The sequence below is a fragment of the Myotis yumanensis genome, unplaced genomic scaffold, assembly GCF_028538775.1.
Source record: "Myotis yumanensis isolate MYYU_CA2020_CCGP unplaced genomic scaffold, mMyoYum1.0.hap1 SCAF_2, whole genome shotgun sequence".
NCBI classification, from domain to species: Eukaryota; Metazoa; Chordata; class Mammalia; order Chiroptera; family Vespertilionidae; genus Myotis; species Myotis yumanensis.
The window spans coordinates 34,842,697-34,870,599 of NW_027223753.1; the positions used below are offsets into that span (position 1 = coordinate 34,842,697).

The 27,903-nt window shown below is 44.8% G+C and overlaps 1 protein-coding gene across 7 annotated transcripts in view; it reads left to right on the plus strand.

Annotated features, from left to right (window-relative positions):
* Positions 1-27,593, plus strand: part of ELAVL4 (ELAV like RNA binding protein 4) — a 146,860-nt gene extending 119,267 nt beyond the window's left edge. For all 7 annotated transcript variants that reach the window (XM_070405087.1, XM_070405083.1, XM_070405089.1 and 4 more), the window contains exons 3-7: positions 2,392-2,495; positions 18,540-18,693; positions 20,545-20,770; positions 22,383-22,421; positions 24,594-27,593. In XM_070405087.1, the coding sequence (XP_070261188.1) occupies positions 2,392-2,495; positions 18,540-18,693; positions 20,545-20,770; positions 22,383-22,421; positions 24,594-24,963 (893 nt within the window). In that variant the 3' untranslated portion in view covers positions 24,964-27,593. The remainder of the gene's footprint in view (positions 1-2,391; positions 2,496-18,539; positions 18,694-20,544; positions 20,771-22,382; positions 22,422-24,593) is intronic.
* Positions 27,594-27,903: the final 310 nt, after the last annotated feature.

Sequence of the window (27,903 nt, forward strand, 5' to 3'; positions counted from 1 at the left end):
GCTTGGCCCTTGCACAAATTTCGTACATTGGGCCTCTAGTAAAGATAAAATGTGGAATGTATAACAATCATAGCCCCTCTACTATTTATTTCAGATTTCTGTAAACATATGAATAATTAGAAAGAAAGATAGCGTATCAGGGAACATGCATCACTGGTAGGCATGATAAATTCCTCCACATATATTCCATCACTGTGATGAATTATGAACTATTTGGATTTAGGTTCAATGTTTGCAGTTAAGTGGTGAGTGTTTTGTCTATATTTTTTCATTTTAGTTTTACACAAAGTATTTAGTGGGACAGGCTGACTGTCTGACTCATTTCCTAGATCTCACACTTGAGGTTTATCATTGAGAGTATTGCTTTTTGAAATGCCCTTTGAAGCAGCCCAACTTGGTGCATGACCGTTTAACATAAATAACTGTAAAAATATTTTAATACAGTCATTTTTAAGGCTTCTCTTATATACAAGATAAATAAGACTAATACATTTGCATGGTGAAAATGGAAATTTGCATGATGAAAATGAATTTAATTAAGTAAATTTAGTTAGGCTTGTTGAGGTGAAGCCAAATTTAAGATAAATGATATTTTTAAACCAATGAAATTATTCTCTTTTACTTTTTTGATTTGCAGGAAATTTTGTGGGATGTGTGGCAAGGTCCTGTAATTCACACACACCTCTCTCTCACACTTACTCTTCTGTGTACACACTCACAGACAGACACACACCACGATCACAGTGAAAGGGGAAGAGAAGGGTCCCAGTGGCTGGAGGCTGCTTGGCATTCTCTCCTCCTTTTTCAGTCACTCATTCTGGCTGGTGAAGGGCATATCTGGAAAAGTTTGCCCCTTCCCCTGTCTTCTCCTATTCTAACTCTGTTATTCCAAAACACAAAGGAATGTGCTAATGGAAAGAATTGTCATTTGGGGGACCAAAAAAAATGCATTTGCGTTTCCTTATGATCCTCTTTGTTTCCATCCTATAAAGGATAACAAAGTCACCCACTTTCTGATCCAGAACCCAACTTGTTTTCCCAGGTTCCCTCCTACAACCGACACAAACACAGACATTTACCAGCAAAACAGAAGCTGTTGGAAAGATTTTTTTGGCTGCCGAAATGGGCTCCTGTCACCAGGACATGGCAGGCTTTTTGTTGTATTGTCTCCTCGCCCCGGCCGCTGTACTCCAAAGGGAGCTTTATGTAATCAGTCCTCCCTGACGTGTGATGTCCTGTCATTTTCCTCCCCTTCGGCTCTGCAGCCGCCCACAAATCAATAGCATTGCCTGGGAAGTTTCAGCTGGTTTGCAGCCACCCTGAGCTCTGTGTTTCTTAAACGGTATGTCAGTAAATGTAAAGTTTCCTAATGATATTTCTGGCTGATGGCACATGGCAGAGCCGATGGACTATTTATAATCAGTGGCACGATCGCAAACACATTATTTTTATTTCACTTAGGGGGGGGAGCCCTGTCACTTGCCACCTCTCTTTGCAGACAAGTGGATGCCGTCTCCACCCAAAGGAGCTAAATTCTCTTTGAAGAATGTGCCTGCACACACCCCCTTTGCGTTAGGAGCGCCTCAGTCCTTTCCAATAGAACCCACCCCTCTTTTATGATTATTGGGCTGGGGGAATGATGGAGGCAATGAATTATTTGCAGCGACTGCTTAAAATTCTGGCCCTTCCTTCACTATAATGTCTCCTCCAATCTTTGCTGCTCAGCTCCTGCTGCATTCCTCTGGGTGTGGGTGTGGCTGGCGTGACTGAGGCAGCAGACACGGCTCCTACATCCAGCACTTGCCCCAGTTTTACAAGACTAAGCATAGCAGAGCTGTCTTTTGTTGAGCAGCTATTATGTTCTTAGCAATGTATTGGGTAGACATTTTATATACAATATCTCATCAACCCTCTCAAACCTGTTCGTGGCAAGTGCCACAAACTTTGGAGACAAGTCATTTAATCTCCTATCTCCCCCACATCTCTGAGATGTCACACCGCTTACAGGGAAATTCCCGGGACTCCAGTTCAGTTCTCTCTAACAAATGACACTTGTTCTCCATCCACTACCCTGTCCTGCCTCTTCTCCACTAAGAGGACATTGGCATATATATGGTGTTGATGTGCAGGAGTGCGTACCCATTCCCACCTTGGGCAGCTCCGTGAGCTCAAAAACTGACCAGAATGAAACATGAAAGAATTTGAAATTTCTCAACCTGAGGGTAAATCCTGGTATAACAGGAACCATATACTAGGAGGGTTTGGATTCACTGCAATGGGAAGTGTTACCTCTAAAAAGATATTGAGCTTTCTCTCTCTCTCTCTCTCTCTCTCTCTCTCTCTCTCTCTCTCTTTCTCTCTCTCTCTCTTTTTTAAAAAATGTTTCCACAGGACAGAGTTTAGGGTATGGATTCGTTAACTATATTGATCCAAAGGATGCAGAGAAAGCCATCAACACTTTAAATGGACTCAGACTCCAGACCAAAACCATAAAGGTAAGAGGTGATCTTCTGGCTCCTGATTGGGGAGGTGCTGGTTGATTTCATCCCTTTGTTCTAATAAATAAAGGCCATGAGGAAGCTGGAGGTGATGCTCTTTATTTATTCAGAGGACGTTTCCTGGGGACACAGATCATTACGGAAGAGTGAAGTGAGGGCTGAGCACAGGGAGGGAACACGAGCGGTGGATGGATGTCAGGGATGACTACCCCACATGGAAGGCCTGTGAGCCCGAGTCTGCAGAGATGGCCAGAGTTGAGCTACGGGAAGAAGCTGAGATAAGAAGCTGTTCCAGGCAGAGGGAACAGCACATGCAACGCTTTGAAAATGTACATAAATATTGTGAGTGGGGAACAGCATATGGAATAGTGTGGCCTACGTTTGGATGGGGGGTGGCGGAGGACAGGGGCCTCATGTGCCAGGCTGAGCAGCTTGGCTTTACCTAAAGGTAGAGAGGACCCTCCTGAGACTTGAAAAGGAAAAATCAGTTATAAAATAAATACACTAGTGAACTGATGTACAAAATCGACAGGAACAAAGGAATGACCAAAAAAGGAACATTCCAGGCATCTGAAAATAATCAGACCAGTAAATAATATCTATGCAAGGGTTAAGGTGAAAAATAACGGTGACCCAGAGCCTGCTCCTCCAGACCAAGGCTTCTGCGGCTGGCTTGTCACTCTCAGTTCAGACTTCACCTGATGGGGTCCTTCAGGAGGTGGTGCCATTGGCTTTGAGGCCCCGTCTGACAGCCAGTGGTGAGCTCCTGAATGGAGCCTGCCTCCTCTGCCTCCCTTTCCCGGCCGCCCCACCTTAGCATCCTGTTTGGGGGCAGCTGCCAGCCAATTAATGAGCCCCATTCTTCATAGCCTGTTAAACCAGCGGAGGTGTCTCCTGGGCACTCTGATCCTCACAACAGCAAGTCTGACACAAAGTAGGACAAAAGAGAAACCTCTCCCAGAATGGGAATCTATAGATGGCACCAGCTCTCCGTCTGAAAACACACAACCGGAACTTCTTAGTTCAACAGAGCTGCTTCTCCCACAGCCAGACTGACAGGGGCGACTAGTGGTGTAAGAGCATCTTACCATAGCTGGGAGGCAACCAAAACAAAACCTTCTCTTTGGGGAATATATTATGTGACTGTCTTTCCTTTCTTCCTTCCTTTCTTTTTTCATCCTCCATCCCTCCCTCTCTCTCTCTCCCCCTCCCTCCTTCCCTCCCTCCCTCCCTCCCTCCCTCCCTTCTTCCCTTCCTTCCTTCCTTCCTTCCTTCCTTCCTTCCTTCCTTCCTTCCTTCCTTTTCTTTCTTTCTTTTTTTAAAATATATTTCTTTATTGATTTCAGAGAGGGAGGGAGAAAGAGAGAGAGAGAGAAACATCAATGATGAGAAAGAATCATTGATCGGCTGCCTCCCGCACACCCCCTACTGGGGATCCAGCCCACAACTCAGGCATGTGCCCTTGGCCGGAATCGAACCTGGGACCCTTCAGTCTGCAGGCTGATGCTCTATCCACTGAGCCAAGCCGGCCAGGGCAGGTTTACTTTTCTAATTGAGTTTATCTTGTTTCTAAAGATGATTAGAAATTATCTTTCCTGATCTCATACAGTCTGTGGTACACAAAGACCCCAAAATAGGCCTGATTCAGGTTGCTTCAGTCTTGGCTTAGAATCAATCCCTGTGAGTTCTCTAAGGAGGAAATAATTGAGTGTTGCCTAAATACAGGGTAGTCCTCTGAGAGGCAGGAGAATTAATTTCTTTCAAAAGAAAAACATACCTATTTTTGTGCTTTATGTAAAGATGGGATGCTCCTGTCACCTGACTTTGTGATGAGGCCACACCAGGTTGAGAGCTGTATTTATGGTTTGGATCGATTTTTCTGTGTTATCCAATTCGGTATTAGAATGTCAGACGTTTACTCTTCCCTTGATGGACACCCTGACCTTGAAGCGAGAAAGATACTTTTCTTCCCTGTAGTTTTCTTGAAATCCAAACTTCCCCAAGAGCTTAGGCTCAAATCATCAGCCATCCATTCTGTGTGGTTTTTTGTTAAGTGATCCCTGAAGCTGTAGGCATTTCCCAAAAGACTGAGTGAACCCAGCTTTTCTGATCTCAGAATGCACCCCTGGCCCATCATACCGTCATTAGTAGTGCTCTAAATGGATCTTGGCAACGAGGAACATTGATTATTTTCTTTCTGTGAAGAGCCGGTCTCCCTCCTTTTCTTCTCTATATTCCTTTCCCTACCCCTCACCCACCCTCTGCTCTCCCAGCATCAAAACGCTGCCAACACATTTGCACCCAGCAGTAACGTGGGCTTCCAAGCCACTGTAGGATTCAAAATGCATGATGCCACGGCTAAATCAATAATTTCCATTCTCTACGACGAATGAAAGTTTAATGTGCAAACCTGGGGATTTCAGCCCTTTCATTAAAGCAGTTTATTTGCCATACTAAAAATTAAGTTTGAGTGATAGGTTCCTTTATTAACTTTTCCTCCCTTTCCTACAGGGACACACTGTTTAAGGTAAAAATCATATTAAAGGGGAGAGGAAAAGCAAACCTTTTTCATGTGCTGTTAATAGTCTCATCATTTATTAATTTTTAAGAATTGCTTTTCTGCCTTTCGGGTCTCTGTTTACTTCTTCTGCTTCAGTTTGCTTTGATAAGTGACATGAGATTTATCTCTACTCTAACTCCATGAAGGAGTAGAAAACTTGTCTATCTGAGGGAAAAAATGTTATTTTAAAATATGCATTACAGAGATCTCCTTGGAACCATCTAGTACAGTGGTTCTCAACCTTCTGGCCCTTTAAATACAGTTCCTCATGTTGTGACCCAACCATAAAATTATTTTCGTTGCTACATCATAACTGTAATGTTGCTACTGTTATGAATCGTAATGTAAATATCTGATATGCAGGATGGTCTTAGGCGACCCCTGTGAAAGGGTCATTCGACCGCCAAAAGGGTCGCGACCCACAGGTTGAGAATCACTGATCTAGTACATGTTTGCAAACTTTAGTCAAGTTAGTCCCTCCTTCTCACATTTATGGAGCATATTTGGAGTGCTTCATGCAAAACACACTACTTTAAATGTAATGCACAACCTAGATGCAGGCAAACCGAGTCCACTCTTATGCCTTGAAGATTAATGACTAACAGCTAGAGTCAGAGATAGTTCTGGAAAGTGGGAAGTGGGGAGTGGAGGCTGTAGTGAGCTGTGGTACAGGAGAGATGGCAGCTTTTCTTCAGCTACTGCTGATGGTCTAAGCCTAGATTGCTGCCAGATCTTCCGATTGTTCAATAGAAACTGAAATCTAGATTTTTTTTTTCAATGCCAAGTCTCCCAATTTCTAGAGATTGGATACCAACTCAAAACATTTTAAAGCATTCTGTAGGTAGGCCGAACATCACTTAATAGTTCACCTGTGGACAAACAGTTGGAAGCCTCTGAACTCAAATTTAAATACACAAGCTCTGTTTTGCTGATTGGAAGTGAAAGACTCATTACTGGGCTGCTAGGAGAAGGTGCCCACAAATGATGGTTCCCCAAATATTTGTTTCCCATTTATTACGGGGATGTAATGTGACTGTGTGAATACTGAAGGTGTGTGGAGGGCAGGCCAGGCATCTGTCCTCAAGGAAAATACAATGACATAGACACAGCATCAAAGCAGAGAAAGAGTGTGATTCCTGAGTCAGCCACAATGACCAGCGTGGATGACTGCAGATAACTTGCCTACCTGGGAAAATAAGCATCCTCTTTGGAAGCATGGATTACAGAGATCTCCTCGGAACCATGTAGTACACGTTTGCAAACATGGGACTGCAGAGCAATTCTTCTTGGATTGTAACCTCGTTAGTGGGGGGACAGTGGCCAGGTTCCCAGCCCTTATCTTGGAGAGCAGGCTCAGAGAGATGGAGTGACTTGTCCAAAGCCACACAGGTGGCCAGCAGTGGAGCTGAGTTAGCATCCAGAGGTTCTGTGAAGCGCTCTGTCAGAAGAGGAGCTGCTTCATATGTGACCATGAGCTTGAAAGGAAATAATAATAACAGTAATGCTACCTGACACTGAATATTTACTCTGGTCTATCTCCTTCACATGTTCGATGCATTTAAACCTTGAAACATCCTGGGGCTGGGTGCTTTATGCAGATCAGCTCTAATTCTTAAAACAACCCTGTAGGGAGGTGCTCTCTATACAAATGAGAAAACTGAGGCCCAAAGAGGTTAAGAGACTTACTGAGGATCACACCATTGGTAGTGAGATTTGGAGTAACAACAACATAGAAATGTTTTAAAGGGGGCATTGGCAGAAGATCATACATGTTGGAATGTTGCCCTGCCTGTTTGTTCAGTGGCACGTGCCTTCTGTGAGGGTGTGGGTGTGCATTTGGCCTTGCACACACACGAGTTATACTCCCTGGCATGGGAAGGAGATATAAAAAGCAAACAAGTGGATTGTGTGGCTCTTGCAGGCTCTTGAGTAAACAGACTCGTGATTCAGGGCTTCTGCCATCAACCTGAGCACTGACCTGACTTCAGCTCATTCTTCTCAGACCCCTGCTTCCCAGGCAGTGCCCCAGCGATTCTCCCATCGCTGCATGCCAGGCAGTCATGGGCTTGCACTGCCAACCCACCAGGGCAGCTTGGCGCCTCACTGGAGAAACAGAGTCTTTTCTCAACATTTCAACCCTGAGCCCAGTGGAGATGATTTGCCCCACTTAGGGCTTTAGGGATGCTGTTTGTTTAGTTCTCCCCCCACCCCAACTCGGCTCCAACATAGATCACTTTAGACCAGTGGTTCTCAACCTTCCTAATGCCGCGACCCGTTAATACAGTTCCTCATGTTGTGGTGACCCCCAATTTCATTGTTACAAATTGAACATAATCAAAGCATAGTGATTAATCACAAAAACAATATGTAATTATATATGTGTTTTCCGACGGTCTTAGGTGACCCCTGTGAAAGGGTCGTTCGACCCCCAAAGGGGTCACGACCCACAGGTTGAGAACCGCTGCTTTAGACTCTGGAAAGCATTGGGTGAAATGGCTCTGGAGTCTAGAAAATGATGTCCAGTTCTCCTGGACCCCACCCCGAAGCCTGTCCCAGTCCTGGACCTCTCCATGGGCTCCAAAAGAGCAGCCTCTGAATTTGCAATGGAAATCCTGCCTCTCCTTAAGCACGCTATCAAATCCAAGGGCAGTGCCCCAGGTCTCACGTTAATTAGGAACAAAGACAATCAGATGGCCCTGTGGTACTTCAAAAGAGGGACATGTTTATCCAAAGTTTGGATACACGTTCAAGTTACACTGAGACCCTTCAGCAAACAGTGATTGCAAATTGGATTTGAGGGTTTGGAATTCCTTCCGCTAAACGTTCACAGTAATAGGACCTCTGTTTAGACTTTAACCCATGTTTGAGGAGCAGGATTAGGGAAGTGTTCGCTGCTGCCTCTGGAAGCTCTTGTCTTCTAGGGAACACAGACATGCCAGGGACCGACTCTAATGTAGTGAGACGGGTGGTCCTGCGGCTGCAGGGTTCCCATTTGGCTTGGAGGGGCTGTGGGAAGTAGGGAGCTAAGCAAGCGAGGGAACTGTACAAGGAAGTAGGTTGCTGAGCAAGAGAGGGAGCTGGTCAAAGGAAAGTTCTAAGAAGGTTCACTAGGGGTGTTTGTTGAATGAAACCAGCAGCTTGCAGGCTGCTGTGGTAGGTTTTTGTCAGCATTAGGCATTGGTTTTTCATAAGCTCTCCTGGGAGCTTTGTTACTCACTTTAAAAGCAAGACATGCTTGTTGAAGAATTTTTTGGAAAATGTGTTATCTTATAATGAAGGCAGTATCAGCCATTCCCAACTCAACGCGGTTACCATCTTTATATATTTCCTTCCTTTTTTCATTGAGTTGCATGTTTGCAAATGGTTTTATGTCTTGTCTTTTCCTAATAATTGCATTAAGCTATTACTCAAATGATAAAATTATGACTCTAAGTAAAACATTCACAGAGCACAGCTCTTGTCCAAACTGGAGGTGTGAGTGATTTCAGGGATGAGGCGAGAAAAGGGCTGTTTCTGCCACTCGGTGAACCCAGGAGGGTTGGCACTCAGTCGGGAAATGGGGTGAGAGAGTAAGAAGATGCTTTATTGTGAGGCAGGAGCCCAGTTCAAGGGGGGAGCAGGACTAGAGAAGGGGAAGGCTTTTCAAAAGGAACCATCTCCCTTCTCCAGGAAGGAGAGGGAGATCGCGCTCTTTATTCCAGCCTCCCTGGGCTGTGATGCGGCTTAGCCATTTCTCCATTTTCACTTTATTCTTCTAATAGCACTAACGGTGCCTCCAGGGGAATCTTCCCACACTTGAGTTTTGCAGGTTCCAGTTGGCCCCTCCCGCTTCTTGCTCTTGCCAGGGGTCATCAGGGATCCGGGCCTCCCTCCCTCCCCCAGCATCCACCCGCCTTGCTAAAGGCCTCCATTCCGCTGAGGCATCTTTTCTTTGCACTTGGCATAAGCAATTCTTTCTCCTATCACTGCTCTTAATGCTTCCGGAGAGTTAGCAGATCATTTTTTGCTGACGGATATCACCCCACCCAGGAATAATAGACTGCCTCCCTCAGTCTCGTTAATAATAAAAAGGCCTTTTCCTCCTCCCCCATTATATAGCTATAGGCAGAGCCAGTGCAGGAGCGCTTCCCCTGCCAAGGTCAGCAAGGGCGGCTGGATCACTGAATCCCCAAGGAGCAAGGAGAGGGCTCACGGGCAAGGCCAGTGGAAACCGGAGCCCCATTTACCCAGTCATACTAAGCTGCTGTCTCCGTGAGAGATTCTGTTTGGCTGCTGTGCTACCCAGGGCACTGTTCACTTCCTTTGAGTGAATAATTTCAGATATAGGGATAGGAGTTTGGGAGGTAGTTTCCCTACTTTCCCTGCCCAGTGAGGTTGATATGATCCAGCATCTTAGAAGCCACCCACAGTGTCCCGTGTCTGGATTACAAAAGAAAATTAGACAGGTCCAGGTTGGGAGGACATGTAGGTTTTTAGAAGTGCGTGGAATGGGGCGTGGGCTTTATCAGCCTTCAAGTGTAAAATCAGTCAACAATGTGATGCGAGCTGCTTAAAAAAGAAGCTCAGACCTTGGCCATGTTAGAACTGTGGACTCTAAATCACAGGAAATAGTGGTCCTTTCTTGGCCACTGGCCTGCTGTCTCGTATCTCATTCTCAGCTTCATGATTTTAAAAAACCTGACACATTCACCCCACAATGATTGCTTTTCCATTACCCCGGGGTGTGGGGAGGCGGGAGGGAGTCTGAGGTGACTCTAAAGCACAATCCTATATTTCAAGAATCTGTGAAGAGAACTTAGGGAGTTATGAGGGTAGAACATTAGCCTTAGGTGATAGTGAGTCCCTGATTGTCAAAGGCATTCAAATGGAGTCACTAAGGATGATGAAGATAGGATTCCTATACCAGACTGGAGTCTGACTAAATGATCCTTAAGGTCCCTTCCAGTCTGAGATGCTGTTACTTCATGTTGCTCCTGGGCCTTGAGCTGTTCTTTCCAGGAGAGTGGCCACTAGCCATATATGGTTATAATTTGAATTTAAATTAAGTAAGATTAAATAAAATGAAAAGTTCAATTCCTCAGTCACACTACGTATGTTTGAAGTACTCAGTAGCCACATGTAGCTAGTGGCTACCATATTCAGGTGCACAGACCTAGACCATTTTCATGGTCCCCAAACATTCTATTGGGCAATGCTGGCCTAAAATCTCAATGGCCCAGAGAAATAATCTCTTCTCCATCCTTATCACAAAGCCCCAGGGCAAATCAGCGGCCTATCAAAGGTCATTGAGCTTTTCCCTCTTCCCTTCCCCCTCATTATTCAGTCAGAAGAGCTCTATATTGAGATGGAGAGACAAGACCCAGCTCTGTCAAACACTACCAGGATGACCTAGGGAACTTACTTTACTTCTCTGGACTTATTTCCCCATCTGTGGAATGGTTCCTTCCAGCTCTAACAGTCTAACTAAAATATTATAGTGTGATCTTTCCAGCTTGGTAACATTTCAGGGCAAAAGCGGTATGTGCCAAGTACATGCCTTCTATTTCACTGTCTGTCCACATCAGCCTACCATAAGGGAAAGATCCCCAAACTTGAAGTCATATCTGGCTTTGTCTTAGTTCAGCTTTGTGACCTTAGATAAGTACTTGACCTCACTGAGCTAGAGTTTGTCATCTGGAAAATAGAACTAATAATATCTCACCATGGCATACAGTGTGTGTTCAAGTAATGCTCCCCAGAATGAAGATGAATACAGTTGACTTCTAAGGTGAAGATTCCATGAGGAGAGGGGGAGACTTTTTCCATCTACCTGTTTCAGAGTCTGAGTCCTGTTGAGTCTTGGGCAGCATACATAAAAGGCTTTGTACAGTGGAAAGTGTTATTCTGGAGCTTCCAGGTGGCACAGTGACCTTATCAGGTTTTCATAAAGCAAGAGTCAGGAGTTGCAGTTTAATGAGGAGAGTGACTGAGTGTCTCAAGCCCTGAGTCTGAGAGCGGCTTTTCCACTAGCCAGGCCATTACACCATTAGCACATCTCTCCCTTCTAGGGCCACCAGACAGACAGCAAAATTCTTGTACTTACTAAGCCTCCTCCATAACCTGATGGACTTTTAAAGAGAAGTTGTAAAGCACACGAATCCATCACCACATCTTTGTTTTAAAAACACATATTTATTTGGCCTACTGTGTGCCAGAGCCTCTCGTGATATTCTTGGATACTCGTCAACTCCATGACTCCCTTTCGCTTCTTCTCCCGGGGGCTAAATGTCCTTGCATACAGTATATTTCAACTTCCCATTTCAATTCGGAGAGCATTTATTCAGCACCTGCCCTATGTAAGGCTTCCCAACTAGATGCCACAGGAGGTCTGCACAAACCGCCATCAGAATGCTCAGACTATTAGGGCAGATTCAGTGTTGACACAGATGGTTGTGATGAGAGGCAGGGTGTGATAGCTGCTGCCATTGAAATGTGTACCATCTCTGGAGTCCAAGGAGAGAGCAGCCATTTGTGCCTGGGATTCATGGAGGAGGCAGAATTCAGGCTGAGCCTGGAAGGATGGGCAGGAGTCCCTTTTGCCATGATGATGAACAAACAACAAGAACAAAGATGTAGAAGTAGAAACTTTCAGTGTACATTCACCTTTTTTTGTTTGCATTGAGGTGGAAGGTGCATGGAGAGATTAGTAGGAGGAGAGGTCGGATTTGAATGCTCAGATAAAGGATTCGAACTTCCATCACAAGGTGCTAGAGAACCCTTGAAAGTGTTTGAGGAGGGAGAAATGGCACATTCAGAACTCCCTTGGAAATGTTAGCATCAGGTTTTGCCCCAGATAACAGAATATCATGTATCAGGTGGCGGGAGGGGGAAGTATGTGGCCCCAGTCCTCATGCTGACACCTGTCCTGCCTGCAGTCCTCGCAGTCAAAGCTGTAGTTTCCAGGAGCCAGCTGGCTTCTTTCTTCTCTCCCAGCTCTTGGAGTCAGATTGGAGGTCCTTGAAAGGGTTGCTCCTAGAAGGCCCTGGCAGCACCAGAGTCTGTTCTCTGCTGCTGTTCTTCTCCTGGTCTCTTTGAAGTGAATGTCCCCTGGGTATCTGTATGCTCTAGGGAGGTTGTGCTTGCTCAGAGAGTAGGGTGTTACAACAGATTGGGGGAAATCTGCAGCCTGATATTCTAGAATTATCTATTTTTGTGTGTGTGTCCTGTGCTAGACTAATAGTCCTACATGTCAGGAACTATTGAATTCATCTCTGCACCTTCAATGTCTAGCATAAGGCCTGATTGCATAGCAATCATACCAAAGCCATTATTTATTGAGCACTTACTGTGTGCCAGGCATTGTGCCCAGGAATCTTACATGCATTAGCTTGTTTAATCCTCAAAAATCTCTATTAGAAAGCTTCTAAACTACATTATTCAAGTAATGCAGCTCAGAAAGGTTAAGTGACTTACCCCAAGGACACATAGCCAGTAAGTGATCTGGATTTAAACTCACATCTCTTCAACCTCAAAGTTCTTGCTCTTAATGAGGTTACTCTGTTGCCTTTCCATTCCAGAATAAATGCTCAATCTCAGTTAAGGTAAGATAAATGAGAACTTCCTTGAAGTGACCTGTCTAAAAATGCAGTTGCCTGATATTCTAACCAGTACCTACCAGTGAGACTCACAAGATAAGGGGTGATGAAGACAGGAAGGATGCTCCTAGTGTGTGGAGCTAGAATAGAAATAGAAGAAGGGTAGAAACTCTGGGGAAGACAGCTTTTAACTCAGTAGAAGAAATAATTGTCTACTAACCAGTGATGGTGTAGGATACCTCATGAAGTAGCGAGCTTCCTGTCCTTGGAAATGTGTAAGGTGAGTGGCCTGCTGTTTGGATCCTGCCTTGAACTTTTTTAAAAAATATATTTTTTATTGATTTCAGAGAGGAAGGAAAAGGGAGTGAGAGATAGAAACATCAGTGATGAGAGAGAATCATTGATTGGACGTCTCCTGCAAGCCTCACACTGGGGATCGAGCCCACAATCGGGCATGTGCCCTGACTAGGAATTGAACCATGACCTCCTGGTTCATAGGTTGGTGCTCAACCACTGAGCTATACCGGCCGGGCCTGCCTTGAACATTTGAGGTCACTTAATAGCATCAAGTTTCTGTAAGCAGTTTTCAAGGATGGTGCTTTATTTCCAATGTCACCTGTCCTCTTTATTTCCACTTACCATGATCTGTTTTTGTAGAAATTGGCAGTTTTGTGAATAGAATGCTGAGCTCATGAAAACACCCAGTCAATGATAGAAGTCCTTCTTGTAATTTGAAGTGCCCAACAAATGATGCCTCCAAGTTCTAAACCCATTGAGAAATGAGGCAAAAGAGTAAAAGATATGAAATCCTAAGGTCATCTTAATACTGTTTAAGTCCCAGATGAATTCCATGGACACAATAGGCTTCCTAACACAGAACCCCACACTCGGACAGACTGACACGCCCCATCACAGGTGGTCCGGTCCCCACAGGCCTCCCTATATCAGAGCACAACCTGCTCCCATAGGACCTGAGAGCCTGGAGCAGAAAGTGTGCTTCCAGCTGGCATCTGACTCCCTGAGGGAGGAAGCAGGCAGCGGCTGAGGCTCACGTGCCCATCTCCTTTGCTGAGGCCTATTCAGAGTCGGCACGCCCATTCCCCTGGCCTGCACTGCTCCTATAGGGGCTCCCTCCACATGGGAGGAAGCACAGGGAGTATGAAATGTGTATCCCCCTCAGTATCCCCATCAGGAACAACCCTGTGTCTCACTCTTCACTTGTTTGCCTACTTCCCTCAGCGGCCTGTGGGGCCCTTGAAACAGAGATGCTCTCATCCCTAGCACAAGGCCTGACACATTGGAAGTGTTGAGGAAGGGGTGGAATGAATGATCTTCTAATGCCAGTGTTTTCCTGAAGGAACACCCTTTTAGGGCAGAGAAGATGGCTTTTCCTCTCATCTTATCTTCCCAAGATGATGCCTTTATCATGTTTTCCAAGTCCTCTCCCTTTTCTGTACCATGGCGGGTCAGACAAGGAGCAAGTGTTGCCAGATGATTCAGGAAATGGTTTTCCCCAGGCCATGCTCTTCCTCCCTCCCTACCCAGGCCAAGCCCTGGCAGTGCACAGGTGAAGGCACCTGTGAGTATTGTACGGGAAGGGGCAGCCCCAGCCCTGGTCCTGCTGCCCGTCTGTGAGGATTGGCAATGCCTGCCTTGCCACCTTGGCGAGAATCGCTGAGAGCTGCCTTGTGACGTCACTTTGGAAAACGGAAAACGCTCTGAGGATGGGAAGCAGTGGAACCTGTAGGGATGTGCTAGGGGTACTTCATGGCTGTGGAGCGGTCAAGGACCATCCAGACCCGCCAGGATGACCGAGGACAGCGCCTCCACAGGAACTCACTGGCAGTGTTCCAAATGTTTGCTTGTGATAAAATTACAAAGTGTGTCCCAATGAGGGCTGGAGTCCCAGGCTGGCCCACAAACACCTGTATGACTCATCAGTAACCATACTTACTAAGTATCAACTAAATTCTAGGTATGTGCTAGACACATTCAACCTATTATCTCAACGCTTCACAATAACCCATCAAAGGAGAATTGTCCTCCTTTCTAGCAGTAAAGAAACTGAGACTTATCAACATATAATGACTTGCCCAAGGTCAACTACTTGCCCGCAGTCAGGATGCATAACTCCATGCCATACTGTCACTCTTGGAGGGGGAGGGCTGCTGTGAGCCTGCAGGGATAGAGAGGGATGGGGAATTTGGAGTGACTGCAAATCTTCCCTCAAGATTATTTATAAAGTCAGCCATTTATCCTCCTCTCCCTGTGGGCCACCCTTACCCAGAGAGAGAGGAGTAGGCTCCCTCCTTTCAGCTTTTTCCAAGCTCCAGAGCAAGATCAGTGCTGGCCTAGAAATGCCAGTCTTGTCTTCAGAGATCCTGGATGAATGGAGCAAGCTGGATCCCCATGGTCTTAGGCACAAGCTTCTGAAGGGCGCTGCCTCCAGCATTGAAGCCCCAGGCTCTAGGCTCGGTGGGGTTAACAAGCCAGCCATGCCTGACTCTGCAGGAACTGAGAATTGGGATCTTTAAAAATGTTTCACCCGAACAAAGGGCCACCACCTGTAGTCATTAAGTGAAGATTTAATAAATGGATGAGGGGATATGAAAAGTTTAGATACTGGAAGGAGTGTGTCTGGATATTGAATGTGGGAAGATCCTTTTTTTCTGTCATTTTTGTCCACTCCTATTTCTACATGTTTCCTGGACAGGAAACTAAGAGAACAATAGACGTAAGGTTCCAAATAGAGAACAAATAAGCAGCAGGAATTGGCTTGGCAGAGGATAGATAAGCAGGGTGCTGTTCACCTTTGGGACGTGCTGTTGCTGTGTGCCTGGGGCCTGTCCCTGGGGATGTGTAGCAGTAATTCTCCTTGACTGAGAATCTCCCTGTCAGAATCATCTTTTGAGGAGATGGTTCTGGTTGTGTCATTGGCTTCCCAGTGCCAGCTCCTTTTCCCAGCAGGTCTGTCCCAGGCTGCTCCCCTCTGTACCCCAGTTCTGGGTGCCCAGAGCTAATGGGAATCCATGTATGTACCCTGTGGATATCAGGCAGGCCCTACACTAAGCCCTTGACCTTCATCTTCCTGTTGGTCCTCAAATAGAAGAGTGATATCATCAGGCCACCATTCCCTGACCCCTGACACTATCACGCCACCTGTTTCTCCACCAGTCTCACCTCAGCTCTGTCTCCTTCCTGGCCTTTTTAATCCTTAATTAAAGGGAGAGTAGTCTCTCTCTTTTCTGTGTTCCAGTTGCATCTATACATCACCCTGGAATAGCACACATTTGTGGCATTGCGGTGATTGGTCCATAAGCATACTAGTCATTCTTCCATTTAACTCATTTATTGAGTACCTCCTGAGTGGTCTTTGTTGCACCCATTGCACTTGGGGATCCTTTAGGGCAAAAATAAACCCATGCCTCATCCTTATGTGTTGTATATCCCCAGCATGCAGCACTGTGCCTGGCTCAGAGTGGACCCTCAGGAAATGTTTGCTGGGAAGACCTTTAAATGGTGTCTAGCCATACAACACTGTTTTAGTCCTTCCAACCACAGACACTGGAGAATGGGAAGCCTATCCCTTAGCTCTTAGCTTAGCGGGGAATCACAGCTGTGGTTCTGGATGCTTAACTCTCAGTGATTCCCCCTTAATTCTCAGAAATCCAAGCTACAATTAACCCCATTAATGTTAGCATCATTCAGTGTGAGCTGTGGTGTGCATTCAGTCTTTCAGTGGGTGTTGAGTACCCTGTGGGTATCAGGCTCTGTGCTGGGAGCTAGAGCCACAGAGATGAATAAGACACAGGTTTACAACCATGGGCTCAAGGAAATCCACAGACTAGATGGAGAGGTGGTGAATCAAAGTCAGGACAGGTTAAGTACTGTGGGTGTGGCTCTTTGAGCCCTGTTGGGAGATAGGGAATGCTGATTAGAGGAGGTGGCATGTGAGCTGTGCCTGAAAGAGGGGTAGGATTTGCAGCTGAGGAAGTAGGTGGGAAAATTTTTCCCCTTCAGCAAACCCAAAGAGGGAGGAGGGTATGTTTTAGGGAAACACAAAGGTCATTCAGATAATTTGTCAGTAATTGGCAGGGGTCAGACAAGAGTGACTCATTACCACAAACATACATGAAGTTTCTGTTTCTTTCTCCCTACTGCTCCCTGCTTGTGCCTAAAGAAATGTTTTGCAAGGTTATAACCAGGCTTTGTCCCTTAAAGGACAGCATGGGAGAGCCCAGTGTGGAGTGGCACCCTGGCCAGACAGTCTCATAGGGTTTTTGGTTCTTCATCCTCCAACCCAAAAAAATGCACACACGGGACCCTCCATGTAAAGGTCCCTCTGCCTGCCGGCCATGTCCTGGGAGGAGCCTGGAAAAGCCAGCCATGAGCTTCTAGATTCTAGAAGGTGAAGACACTGCAGGTGAGCTGCCTTGCTCCATCAGCAAGATAAGTTAGTCCTTCATATCATTTACCTGTTGAGTCAACATCTATTGTAGATGTGGAACCCATAGAGGGACCTGGCATCTCTGTCATGGAAAGAGAGAGAGTGCCATGGTGAGGGGTCTGCTCATGCCTCGTTTCTCTTTGCTAGACCCTGTCTCAGACACAAGGTCCTCCTCGCTACTGGAGCTTTAGTTCTTAATGCCAGAGGTCCAGTTTAACCTGGACCATTTCTTTTGCGCGCACGCGCGCACACACACACACACACACACACACACACACACACCCCTAGAGTCTTAGCAGGTCTTGTAAATTGGTTATAGATGAAATAAAACTCCCAACTGAACAATGCTAAGGCAAATAGGTCCCTTCCTGTCCGACATTGTCAGATGTGCTCTGAAATGACTGTTTTCATCATCTATTCTGAGCCATAACCGCCCCAGAAATAGCTTTAGCAGGAAAGTGCTTTTGTTAGACTAGCTGTAAATTATATTTCAAACGTCTGATGTTGTTTTCTTTAAAAAATAAATAAATAAGTAAATGAAAGTCTAAAATTAATGACTGCTGGGGTTTGCTTTGCTTGTGTGTACTGCTACAGATTTGGCTTCTTGCAGATGGAATTTCAGATCTGTTTACACTTCTGTGTTAGCTTTGAGGGGGGAGCAGTTGAGAGATCTGGGAGGACAAATTTACAAAGTCGAACTTATTATAAGCATCGGTGAGGCTCGCGTCTCTCTCCTGCTGCCCTTGCCCTCCCTCCTCTCCACCTCGCCCTCATTTTGTTTATTATGGTTTCCTCTGCTCCGCCTTCAAGTTCGAAGGCAACTGGTTCTTGCAGATGTTCTGACAAGGTCACATATCCAGTTTTGCAAGCAGATGTTCATTCAGCCCCATTTCACCAGCGCTTTGTCATTCAGCGAGAGCAGACCTTGTGGGAACAGATTGGAGCAGCACAAAGGATGGAACATAAAAAATCTCGCAGAGAACCTGATCGCTTTTATGCGCTCAAGAAGAAGGGGGTGAGGTGGGGAGGGTGCCAAGGAGAGAGATCCACAGAGCGGAATTTTATGGGTGGTTTTTTTTTATTTATTCAAAGATTATTATGTGTTGGATACAGTAAATCATCTATACACCCACACCCAGGAGGTAAATCTCCAGAACTCTAAGCGTGGGTAGTTCTGCATTTAACAGCTGCAATACAGTAGCTATTTTATTCTGCACTTAGAGACCCTGATCTGTGCATTTGTTTCAAGTTATTGTCAGCTCTCCTTTTGTTCCTCTATTGCTGTTCTCCTGGTTCTCATTACTATTACAAGGGAAGCTAAAATCTGAGCTCCTGGGTTATTTAAACGGACACCATGAGTTAGAAAGGTAGATGAGGCATTCTCGTCTTGGTGGAAGACTTGGTCTCGCTACTCGGAAGGTGTTGCCTCTAATGGATTTAGCTCCTCTTGTTTTTTCTAGGTCTCCTATGCCCGCCCGAGCTCTGCCTCCATCAGGGATGCTAACCTCTATGTTAGCGGCCTTCCCAAAACCATGACCCAGAAGGAACTGGAGCAGCTTTTCTCGCAATATGGCCGTATCATCACCTCACGGATCCTGGTTGATCAAGTCACAGGTTAAGTATTTCTTTGTCGTTCCTTTCCTTGTGCCTCAGTGTCACCAGCCAGAGCCCTGTGATCCATAGGAGCAGAGAGGTAATGGTTACATAGGGTAGAAGATATGGGTCATGAGTGGACAGATTTTTGACGTAAGAGAAAGACTTCTTCTCAGTCAACTCCCCACATTGAAAGTGGGCCATCTCAGGAGGCAGGAGCCCTCCATCGTGGGAATCAGTCCAGCAGCAGCTGATCTACTTGGCAGGGCTGTGAGGACGATTCAGGCTTTGGGTTGAGAGTGGAACTATATGACCTTCCAAGTCTCTTTCAACCCTCAACCAGGTAACATTACATTTGTGTGTGAAAAGAACCTATAGGTATCACTCTAGCCCCGATGTTAGCCCCCACAGAGTGAGAGGGAACTTCACACTGGCCCCTTTCACACAGGAGGAAACAGAGGTCCAAAGTGGGGAATCTGACTTCAGTCTAGCTAGTCAGAAGCAGTGCAGAGATATGAATCCAGGGTCCAGTACTGAGGGACTTGGCCCACACTAAAGAAAGGCAACCACCACCTGTCAGTAAGAATTGCAAGTCACCCCCAGATTTCATTTTTAATGACAAAATGTTTTCACCTCCCAACTCGCTCTCAATTTAAAACATCCCCTAGGAGCAGTTCAGCATGTGCTTCTCCTTCAAGTCATGCAACAAACCTTCATTGAAGCTGCTGTGCCACAGACACTGTGCAGAGGGACACCAGGGTCCAGAGACGAAGGAAACATTGGGGTCCAGGGTGGAGGAGGCACAGTCCTTACTGGACTCCCGTGTGATGAGCACCTGCTAGAGGCTGTCCAGTGCACCGTGAGAGCTCAGGGCACCTGCTAGAGGCTGTCCAGTGCACCGTGAGAGCTCAGGGCACCTGCTAGAGGCTGTCCAGTGCACCGTGAGAGCTCAGGGCACCTGCTAGAGGCTGTCCAGTGCACCGTGAGAGCTCAGGGCACCTGCTAGAGGCTGTCCAGTGCACCGTGAGAGCTCAGGAAAAGGCACGCTGTGCCTGCTGGAAATTGTTGGGCAGGCTCCATTGAGGATGCAAAGTTTGAACAGGGATTTCGAGGATGACTTGCAGTTATCTGGCAGGCAGATAGGATGCGTCCTATAGCATAGGCGAATAGGGCGAGGGTCAAGGCATGAAGTCGAGGAAGAACTCAACCTGTCCTAGGAACATCTGGCAGCTCAGCACGGCTGACCTGAGGCTCAACAGGGGTTTGGGGGCAAGATCATCAGGGATATTACATGCCACCCCAAGAAGCCTGAACTTTATCTATTTGCAACATGGAGCCATGGAAGGGTTTGGGTGGGGTGGGGGTTATTTGTTATTCTGTGTTTGGAGTGGGAGGCAATGAGGAACAGAGACCATGCACAAGGTAAAAACTTGAAAAGATACAAAAAAAAAGGTATAGAAAATGAATTCAAAGGGTGTAATGTGGCCAGAGTTTGCTCTTCAAATAGATTACTTGGTTGCTAGCTGTGGAGGATCCACTGGAGGGTGAGAAATTGGACAGTGGGTGATCAGTCACAGCAACTACAGGGAGATGAAGACTGAGCAGGGAGGTGTAGGAGGGCTGGAAGTGGCAGACGTGAGAGATGCCTGTGTTCTGTGGGTGGAAGTTACCTGTTCAAAGCCATGATGGCAGAAATGCAGGCAGATGCGTTTTGGTGGGTGTGTGATATTCAGGGAGCCAGGCTCAGCCCTGGCCCCATCAGTGGGCTGATTCCCCACGGAATGTCCTTGGGGCCCAGCCCATTTCTTCCTGGAGGGTTTCTTACCAATTTGGTTTGTTCACTCTTTATTAAGGTTCTTTCTCTTTCCCCAGGAGTGTCCAGAGGGGTGGGATTCATCCGCTTTGATAAAAGGATCGAGGCAGAAGAAGCCATCAAAGGGCTGAATGGCCAGAAGCCCAGCGGTGCTACAGAACCGATTACTGTGAAGTTTGCCAACAACCCCAGCCAGAAGTCCAGCCAGGCCCTGCTCTCCCAGCTCTACCAGTCCCCCAACCGGCGCTACCCTGGCCCGCTTCACCACCAGGCCCAGAGGTTCAGGTAGGGGTGCCCACGTGCCCATTCACCTTGCTACTTGGGTACAGAGATGGGTGAGGGTGAGGGAAGCCCATGGCCCTGAAGGATGGGGCAAGGGTAAGAACCTCTGCCTCCTGGAATCACTGTGCCAAAGTCCCCTCCCCCCAGCCTCAGTTTTCACTCCAGTCAAATGAGATGATTGGATCTTCCAATCCCCCTTTCAACTTACCACCATGACTGTGGTTAAACTGCAGATTCCTTGGCTTAAAAAGAATTTCTGTATTTAACCAAATAAGGTTCAGGTTCAACAAGAGTTCATCACAGATGTGACTGAATTTGGCAGCGTAGACTTAAGGTTAAGGCAGTGGCTTTAATAAAGTGAAAGGAAAGAGCAGGTCAGGAGGCACATCCTTGCCAGAGAGAGTGGGCAGGCCTGTCCTCCTCTTTCTTCTGCAGGTAACTGCTGGGTTAGGTGCATAGGGGTGCTCCCTTTTGTGTTAACTTTGCTCTCACTATGACGTCAGCAGTCCCTGGAAAAACGAGGAAGATGTGTCCCAGCCTTATCAGTGTTTCCTTTAGGTACCCCACCCCCTGGGGAGCTCCCGGTGCAAGGGGGGCATTCCCTTTCTCCTGGGACTGTTCTGAAAGGCAGGTTTCTCTCCAGGAAGGCAGTTCGAGTCTGAACGGCCTCCACTGTGCAAGTGATAAGAATATTCTTGACCTACCCATAATAATTCTAAATAATTATTTTACTCCACCCATGTCCCAACTTCCCTCTAATGAAAGGTTCTTCTCCTTTTCAAACATCACATGGGGAGAGAGCCCGCCCTTCCATCTGGCCACAGTGAGAAGAAAAGTCAGCCTCTGCAGTGTCCTCCCGTGCCCTTGAACGGGAAATGGTTAATGATTTCACGAAGAGTCCAAGTCATCTAATTTTTATTTTGTGCGAGAGCACATGCAGTGTTTATGTAAAAAGCCTTTCCAGCAGGCTTCTAATGGTGGAAACTATGGTTACTACTGCCCCGTGGTGTGAATAGCTTGTCCCCAAAAGGTGCTGAGCATGAGAGAGATAATAGCTCATAACAGAATAGCAGTTTACCGGGAGGTGTTTTCTGGTTGCAAATAGTAAGCTGATTTTTAAAAAATCTTAACCTCAAAACTCCTCCTACCCACTCCCCAAAATGTGTGTAATAAGAAAATTCAGTTAATGTAGCTAGACTAGGAGAAAAGCTCCATTCTGATATGCATTGTGTGTGTGCATGAATTGTTCATATGAGACCTTTATTCACAAGTTTCACTATAATAAAATGTGAACAACTTAAGAAGCCGCTTCTTTTAACAATTTCACACACAATGTAAAATAAAGTACACACAAATGTCCTGAAAGGTGGGGGGCGGAATTCATTCAGGCCTTGAAAGAAAGAGAGATTCATTAGACACTTGCTTTAAACTCCAGCATTGACCTGAACACGAATTCCTTGTAATGGAGGCAGGAAAGCGGTGGATAGGCTCCTGAGCACTGGGGCAAGTGGTTGAGCTTTTCTTCTTTGAAAATGGAGCATTCTTATTAATAGTTCCATTGAGCGATCTTGCCATCTGTGAGGCATTAACCCAGAGACCCTCCTTCTCTTTGCAGGCTGGACAATTTGCTTAATATGGCCTATGGCGTAAAGAGGTAATTAAAACTCCACAGATTGCCAGATGTCCGTGTTGGCACAGACTGGGGCTAGAATTTTTTTTTTTTAATTCACTAACTTTACTTTTTTTTTTTTAATTCTTCCTTTTTTCTTCCACCAGCATGTCCAATTCTTAATTTTCATTTCGGACCTCAGTTGGTTTGTTTCTTTTAGGGCACACAACGTGTGTTTGTGTGTTTCACTTTTTCTTTTATTTGCAGGCGGGCTCTTCCTACGGTTCAGGTGCCACAGCTACTGAGCCCTTGATAGTCGGGTCCTCCAAGTGGCTTCCCTCAGGGGAAAGGCTCCAACTCTGCCAGCTGATTTTGCAAACTTGCAGAGCAAACTGTTTTGCATTTAGCAATGCCAAGATTCCGTTAAGAGGGCAAATTCCAGCAAATCAGAATTAGAACGTTTTGTTAATCATGGTTGACAATCTTACGATTGTCAGTGGAAAAATTAGATTTTGGACTACCAGCCCCTGGCCAAAGCATGCATAAAGGCATGGATGACCTTCTGCTTCCCACCCCCATGCCTTCCCTCATTGTGCCGTTGAGGGCACAACCTGAGAATGAAGTGTATCTGTGTGCACCTCAACCAGGGTTTTGTGTGTTTTTTGTTACAGGTTTTAACAGTTATTATCAATCCTCCCGTGATTATATACGTATGTGTGTCTTAAACTTGCTGTTTTGTTCACTTAAAGCCTGTTTGTGAGTTCGGGGGCTGAAATAGAGTCGAAGCTTTTGCAGCTCTCTGAATGCAGCACACGGGTGCGCCAGACCCAATCTGAAAGCTGATCTCAGGAAGTCGAGTGCATTATGTCACTGTGTCCATGAGATTCCCAAATGTGCTTTTGATAAGCCCCACTGAGCTGCTAGGGACATAGCATCTTCATCATCCTGCTCAGTAGAGCTGCACACTGTAATTCCCCTTCCTACAGTCAAGGGAAGGAGATGCGGTCTTTAATAGTCCACACCACACCCCCTGCGCGAGGCATTTCTTTCCCTTGGCCATGCATCGTAAGTATCCCGACCATGGGAACAGGCACACAGTGAAGGATGTTACCTTGACAGCAGACTCCGCTATCAGAGCTCTGGTCTCTCCAGTCTCAGTCCTGGTACCAGGAAGGGGATGATCTCCAGGTGCCTAGCACACTGCTTGCCTGTTCCCACGCGTTTTACATTTTTCCCAGTTCTTTGTCCCTGACCTTTGATACCCTCCAGCAGATACTATGATGAGAGAGAGATGCCCATACATAGAGGGGGCCACGAAAGACACAGAGGCAGCATGCGTGGCTGCCACCTCCTCCAGGTCCCCACCCCCAGTAAACATCACTGGTTGATAAAAGCATTCATTCTCTTGTCCTGTTAAACCAAATTTGGACCCAGAATCCTTTCTACCAAAGTACTCCACGTAGCCATAACCAACTAGAGTTGAAACCTCTTTGCTGACCCTGACTTTGGCCTTAACATAAACACTTAACTGTTCTCTACCTATAAACTTGAGTGAGGTCAGTTCATTCGGTTGGAGGAGAAAAGGTGAAGACAGTCTTCAGAAATAATGCAAATAACACTTAGACATGGATATGCCCTTCTAAGAATCTATACGATGATATTTTGGGTTTTGTCCTGTTATTTGTTTTTAAGCAAGAGGGAAGAAGACTTGAGCACTTCTAGAGTCATCCTTTAATCTACCTTAAAAATTAAATAAAATTTCCCAAGTTTTGACTTCCACCAATGTTACTCACTCATTCAATCAATAAACATTTATTGGGTTTCTACATGTCACTATGTGATATTCCTGTATGTACTTCACTGAATAAATAAGTGGAGCAACAGAATGAATGAAATCAAGCCCCTTCCCCCAAGAACTCACTGTCTACAGTGGGGAGCGAGGATAAGGACCAGGGTGGATACCCTATGAACATATTCTGTGCTAGAACTATGATAGAGCCTTGCTATGGGAGTTCCTTGTGGTTTTTAGGAACTGACCTAGGCCTTTCTCTTAACATATACGTGTCTCAGCCAACCTAGCCATTCCCATCAGAGGAAATGCCACAGACATGAGTTTTTGCATTTTGGTTTTTAAACCCTGAAGACTCTCCTGCAAACACTCACTCAGCCCTTTGCCCCGTGTCTGTGTCTGTGCATCTCTGTGTTATCCTTGGTCAGACTGATGTCTGGACCAGTCCCCCCTTCTGCTTGTCCCCCCAGGTTCTCCCCAATCACCATTGATGGGATGACAAGTCTTGTGGGAATGAACATCCCCGGTCACACAGGAACAGGCTGGTGCATCTTTGTCTACAACCTCTCCCCCGATTCCGATGAGAGTGTCCTCTGGCAGCTCTTTGGTCCCTTTGGCGCAGTGAACAACGTCAAGGTCATCCGCGACTTCAACACCAACAAGTGCAAGGGATTCGGTTTTGTCACCATGACCAACTATGATGAGGCCGCCATGGCCATCGCCAGCCTCAACGGGTACCGCCTGGGAGACCGAGTCTTGCAAGTTTCCTTTAAAACCAACAAAGCCCACAAATCCTGAATTTCCCATCCTTAATTATTAAAAAAAATATATATATATATAAGTATATACGAACAAAACACATGTGTGCACACACACAGATACACACACACACACACACACACACACACACACACAAGAGAGAGAGAGAAACAAACCTTTCAAGGCTTATATTCAACCATGGACTTTATAAGCCAGTGTTGCCTAAGTATTAAAACATTGGATTATCCTGAGGTGTACCAGGAAAGGATTTTATAATGCTTAGAAAAAAAAACAAAAACAAAAAAAATACCTTTGATGCATTGAATGTTCTTTCATAGCTGTCGTTGTTGAATATAATATACATAGATAGCGATGTGCAGGGATTTTTACCCAGCCAGCTAACTTTACTACCTTCCTTGAAGGTGGGTCTTTTTAAGATGACCATTCGCTCATTTGAAGAAGAAAAATAAAAAACAAAAAAAATAATAAAAATAAAACAATTTTTACAAAGTAATGGGATTCAAAGAAGGGAAAAAAAAGATTTTTCTTTTTTGTCAAAATGTTGATCCACTCAGATTGGTAAAAAATAAAAAAAAAAAAATACCCACACAAATTAAAGAGGAATAATAAAAATTGCAAAAATGAAAAAAAAACTTTTGCAAATTTTTTTATTTTTCCTTTTTTCTTTTATATCATGTGAACTAAAACAGTCTTCTGTTAGGGGATGGGGGCCAGGGGGATACCTGATGACATTAACAATTTAATAACATTAACATTGTTGCCAAAGAGGTGGTCTCTTTGCTGAAAATGGGTTTCAAGAAAAATCTATTTTTATAAAATATAAAGAATTTTTACAAGAGAATCTGGATTTGAGAAAAAATATTTTGACTGGCTAATTTAGGGGAAATTGACAACTTTGTCGCGTTCATACTGCACTGGTAACTTTTTAGAGATCAAGATGTGTGTTTTAAACTGGATTCGTAGACTGTTTTTTGAAGGATGGGCTATAAACAGATGATCTTCATATCTTTTCATAGCATGTAATAATAATTAAAAAATTATTAATTACTAGGGGAAAGGAGTGTTCGTTCTACCCAGGGTACCACAGTTCCCCACAGTCAAAACCCAAAAGCAAGGAGATGAGTTGAAAGACAGTTTTTCTTTAAGTCATCAGTATGGGATGTCAGCAGAACAAAAATTTAAAAGATTACTTTTCCTTTTGATCTAAAACTTTCTTAGTCTGAGCAGTAGGTGCTACGAAATTATTTACATATCTTAGTATCATAGTTAAATGTAATGTGTTTAGGAAAGGAAAACAAAAGATACATTTGCTTTCAATTCATTAAGGAATTTTCAAATTCACTTTGTAGCCCATGCTGATAGAATTGGGCTGTGTTGGTACATTTGAGACACTGTTTTTGTTGCTTGAAACACTTATTTATTTAATCGCTGATGTGATGATGCCTATGGCCGAGATCAAATATAGCTAGATTGGCTAGACTACTTATTTGTTTACTTAAACTATGGGAAGAAGCATATTATTGTGTCATTCTGTTGTGTGTGTATGTGTATATACAATATAAATATATATATATATAAAGTTATTTTTCTTTGGGTTAATTTATTATAAGTTGTAACACTTGGCTAGTTTTGTTTGTAATGTCTTAAAATGTTTTCTTATGCTATTTAAGTGACAGTTAAAGAGGTATCAAGGTAACTTGTGTAGAACTATTGTTTGGTATATTGTCATGTTTCTTGTGAATATTTTTTCTTACTGCACAGTAGAAAAATAAAAACAACTGGGTCTTTATTTTCATGTAATTCAGATTGGGGGAAACAAAACAGAGCTAAGGGAACAAAATGACTGAGGGAGCATTCTCCCGTGTCCAGTGCACTGATCATTTTAGTACGTTTGTGCTTTGTACGGTTCTATATTTAAAACAAAAACAAAACAAAAAAAAAATACAAGGGTTCATGCTCTTCCCTGGGTAATAGAAACAGTTACTCGCTATGCATAATCTAGTTGATAGTTAAATTTGCTATTGCTTTTCTTGTCTTGTTATATAAAACCTTTTCAATACAAGTTTAGTCTTAATGGTAATAAAATGTTATGGTTATTTATAACTTGTGCTTATTTTGTGCATTTTTTCCCCGTGCTGAACCCACTAAGTGCTTGCAGACAGACTGCTGTTTTCACCCTGAAGAGGCGAACTTTGTAGTAGTCGTGGTAGTGTAGAGAGGACCGAAAAACAAGGCTGCATCGTAGACTCCTCCTTTACATTTTTTTAAATTTTTCCTCTTTTTTATTTTGAAAAAAAAAACCCACACAAAACAGATTTCAGTTCAGAGAACACTCGTTCAACATTCAGGGAAACCTTTTTACGTCATCTGCTATGAATGAATGCAGTTTGCTGGCAAAGTTTTGATGCATTTGCTAAGTAAGCATAGTGGGAAAGGCATGCCAAAACCTCTCCTCTATAATGTGTTCACGCTGGGGGGGAAGAAATCTTAGGACCAGGCAGTTGTATACTTTAGTTATAATGAATGACTTCATGTTAATCTTGCTAGTTTAGATGATTTCTGAGGGGAAGTATTGTAACTGGTTCTTTTTCCATAACCTTGTTGTGTTTGAATTATTTGTACTTTATCTGTCCAGACAATAAATGAAAGTGTGTAGAATGGATCTGAGCTTCCCAGATTTTTAAATGTGTTCATTCAAACTTTTTTTCCCCTGTAGCATCTTCAGCTTTCCCCAGTATTTTTATCATTAAACAAACAAAAAGGTAGAGTAAAACTCTGTTTCGCTAAGTTGCAAAAGTCAACTCAGTATTCAAAAGTCATTGCCCTAGTTCCGTGGCACTGAAAGTATGATCTCCAACCGGCAGTATCCGCAGCGTCTGGGAGTTGTTAAAATGCAGACTCTCAGGCCAAATGCGAATCTATATTTAACCAGAATCCCAGGTGAATCACTGGTACTTT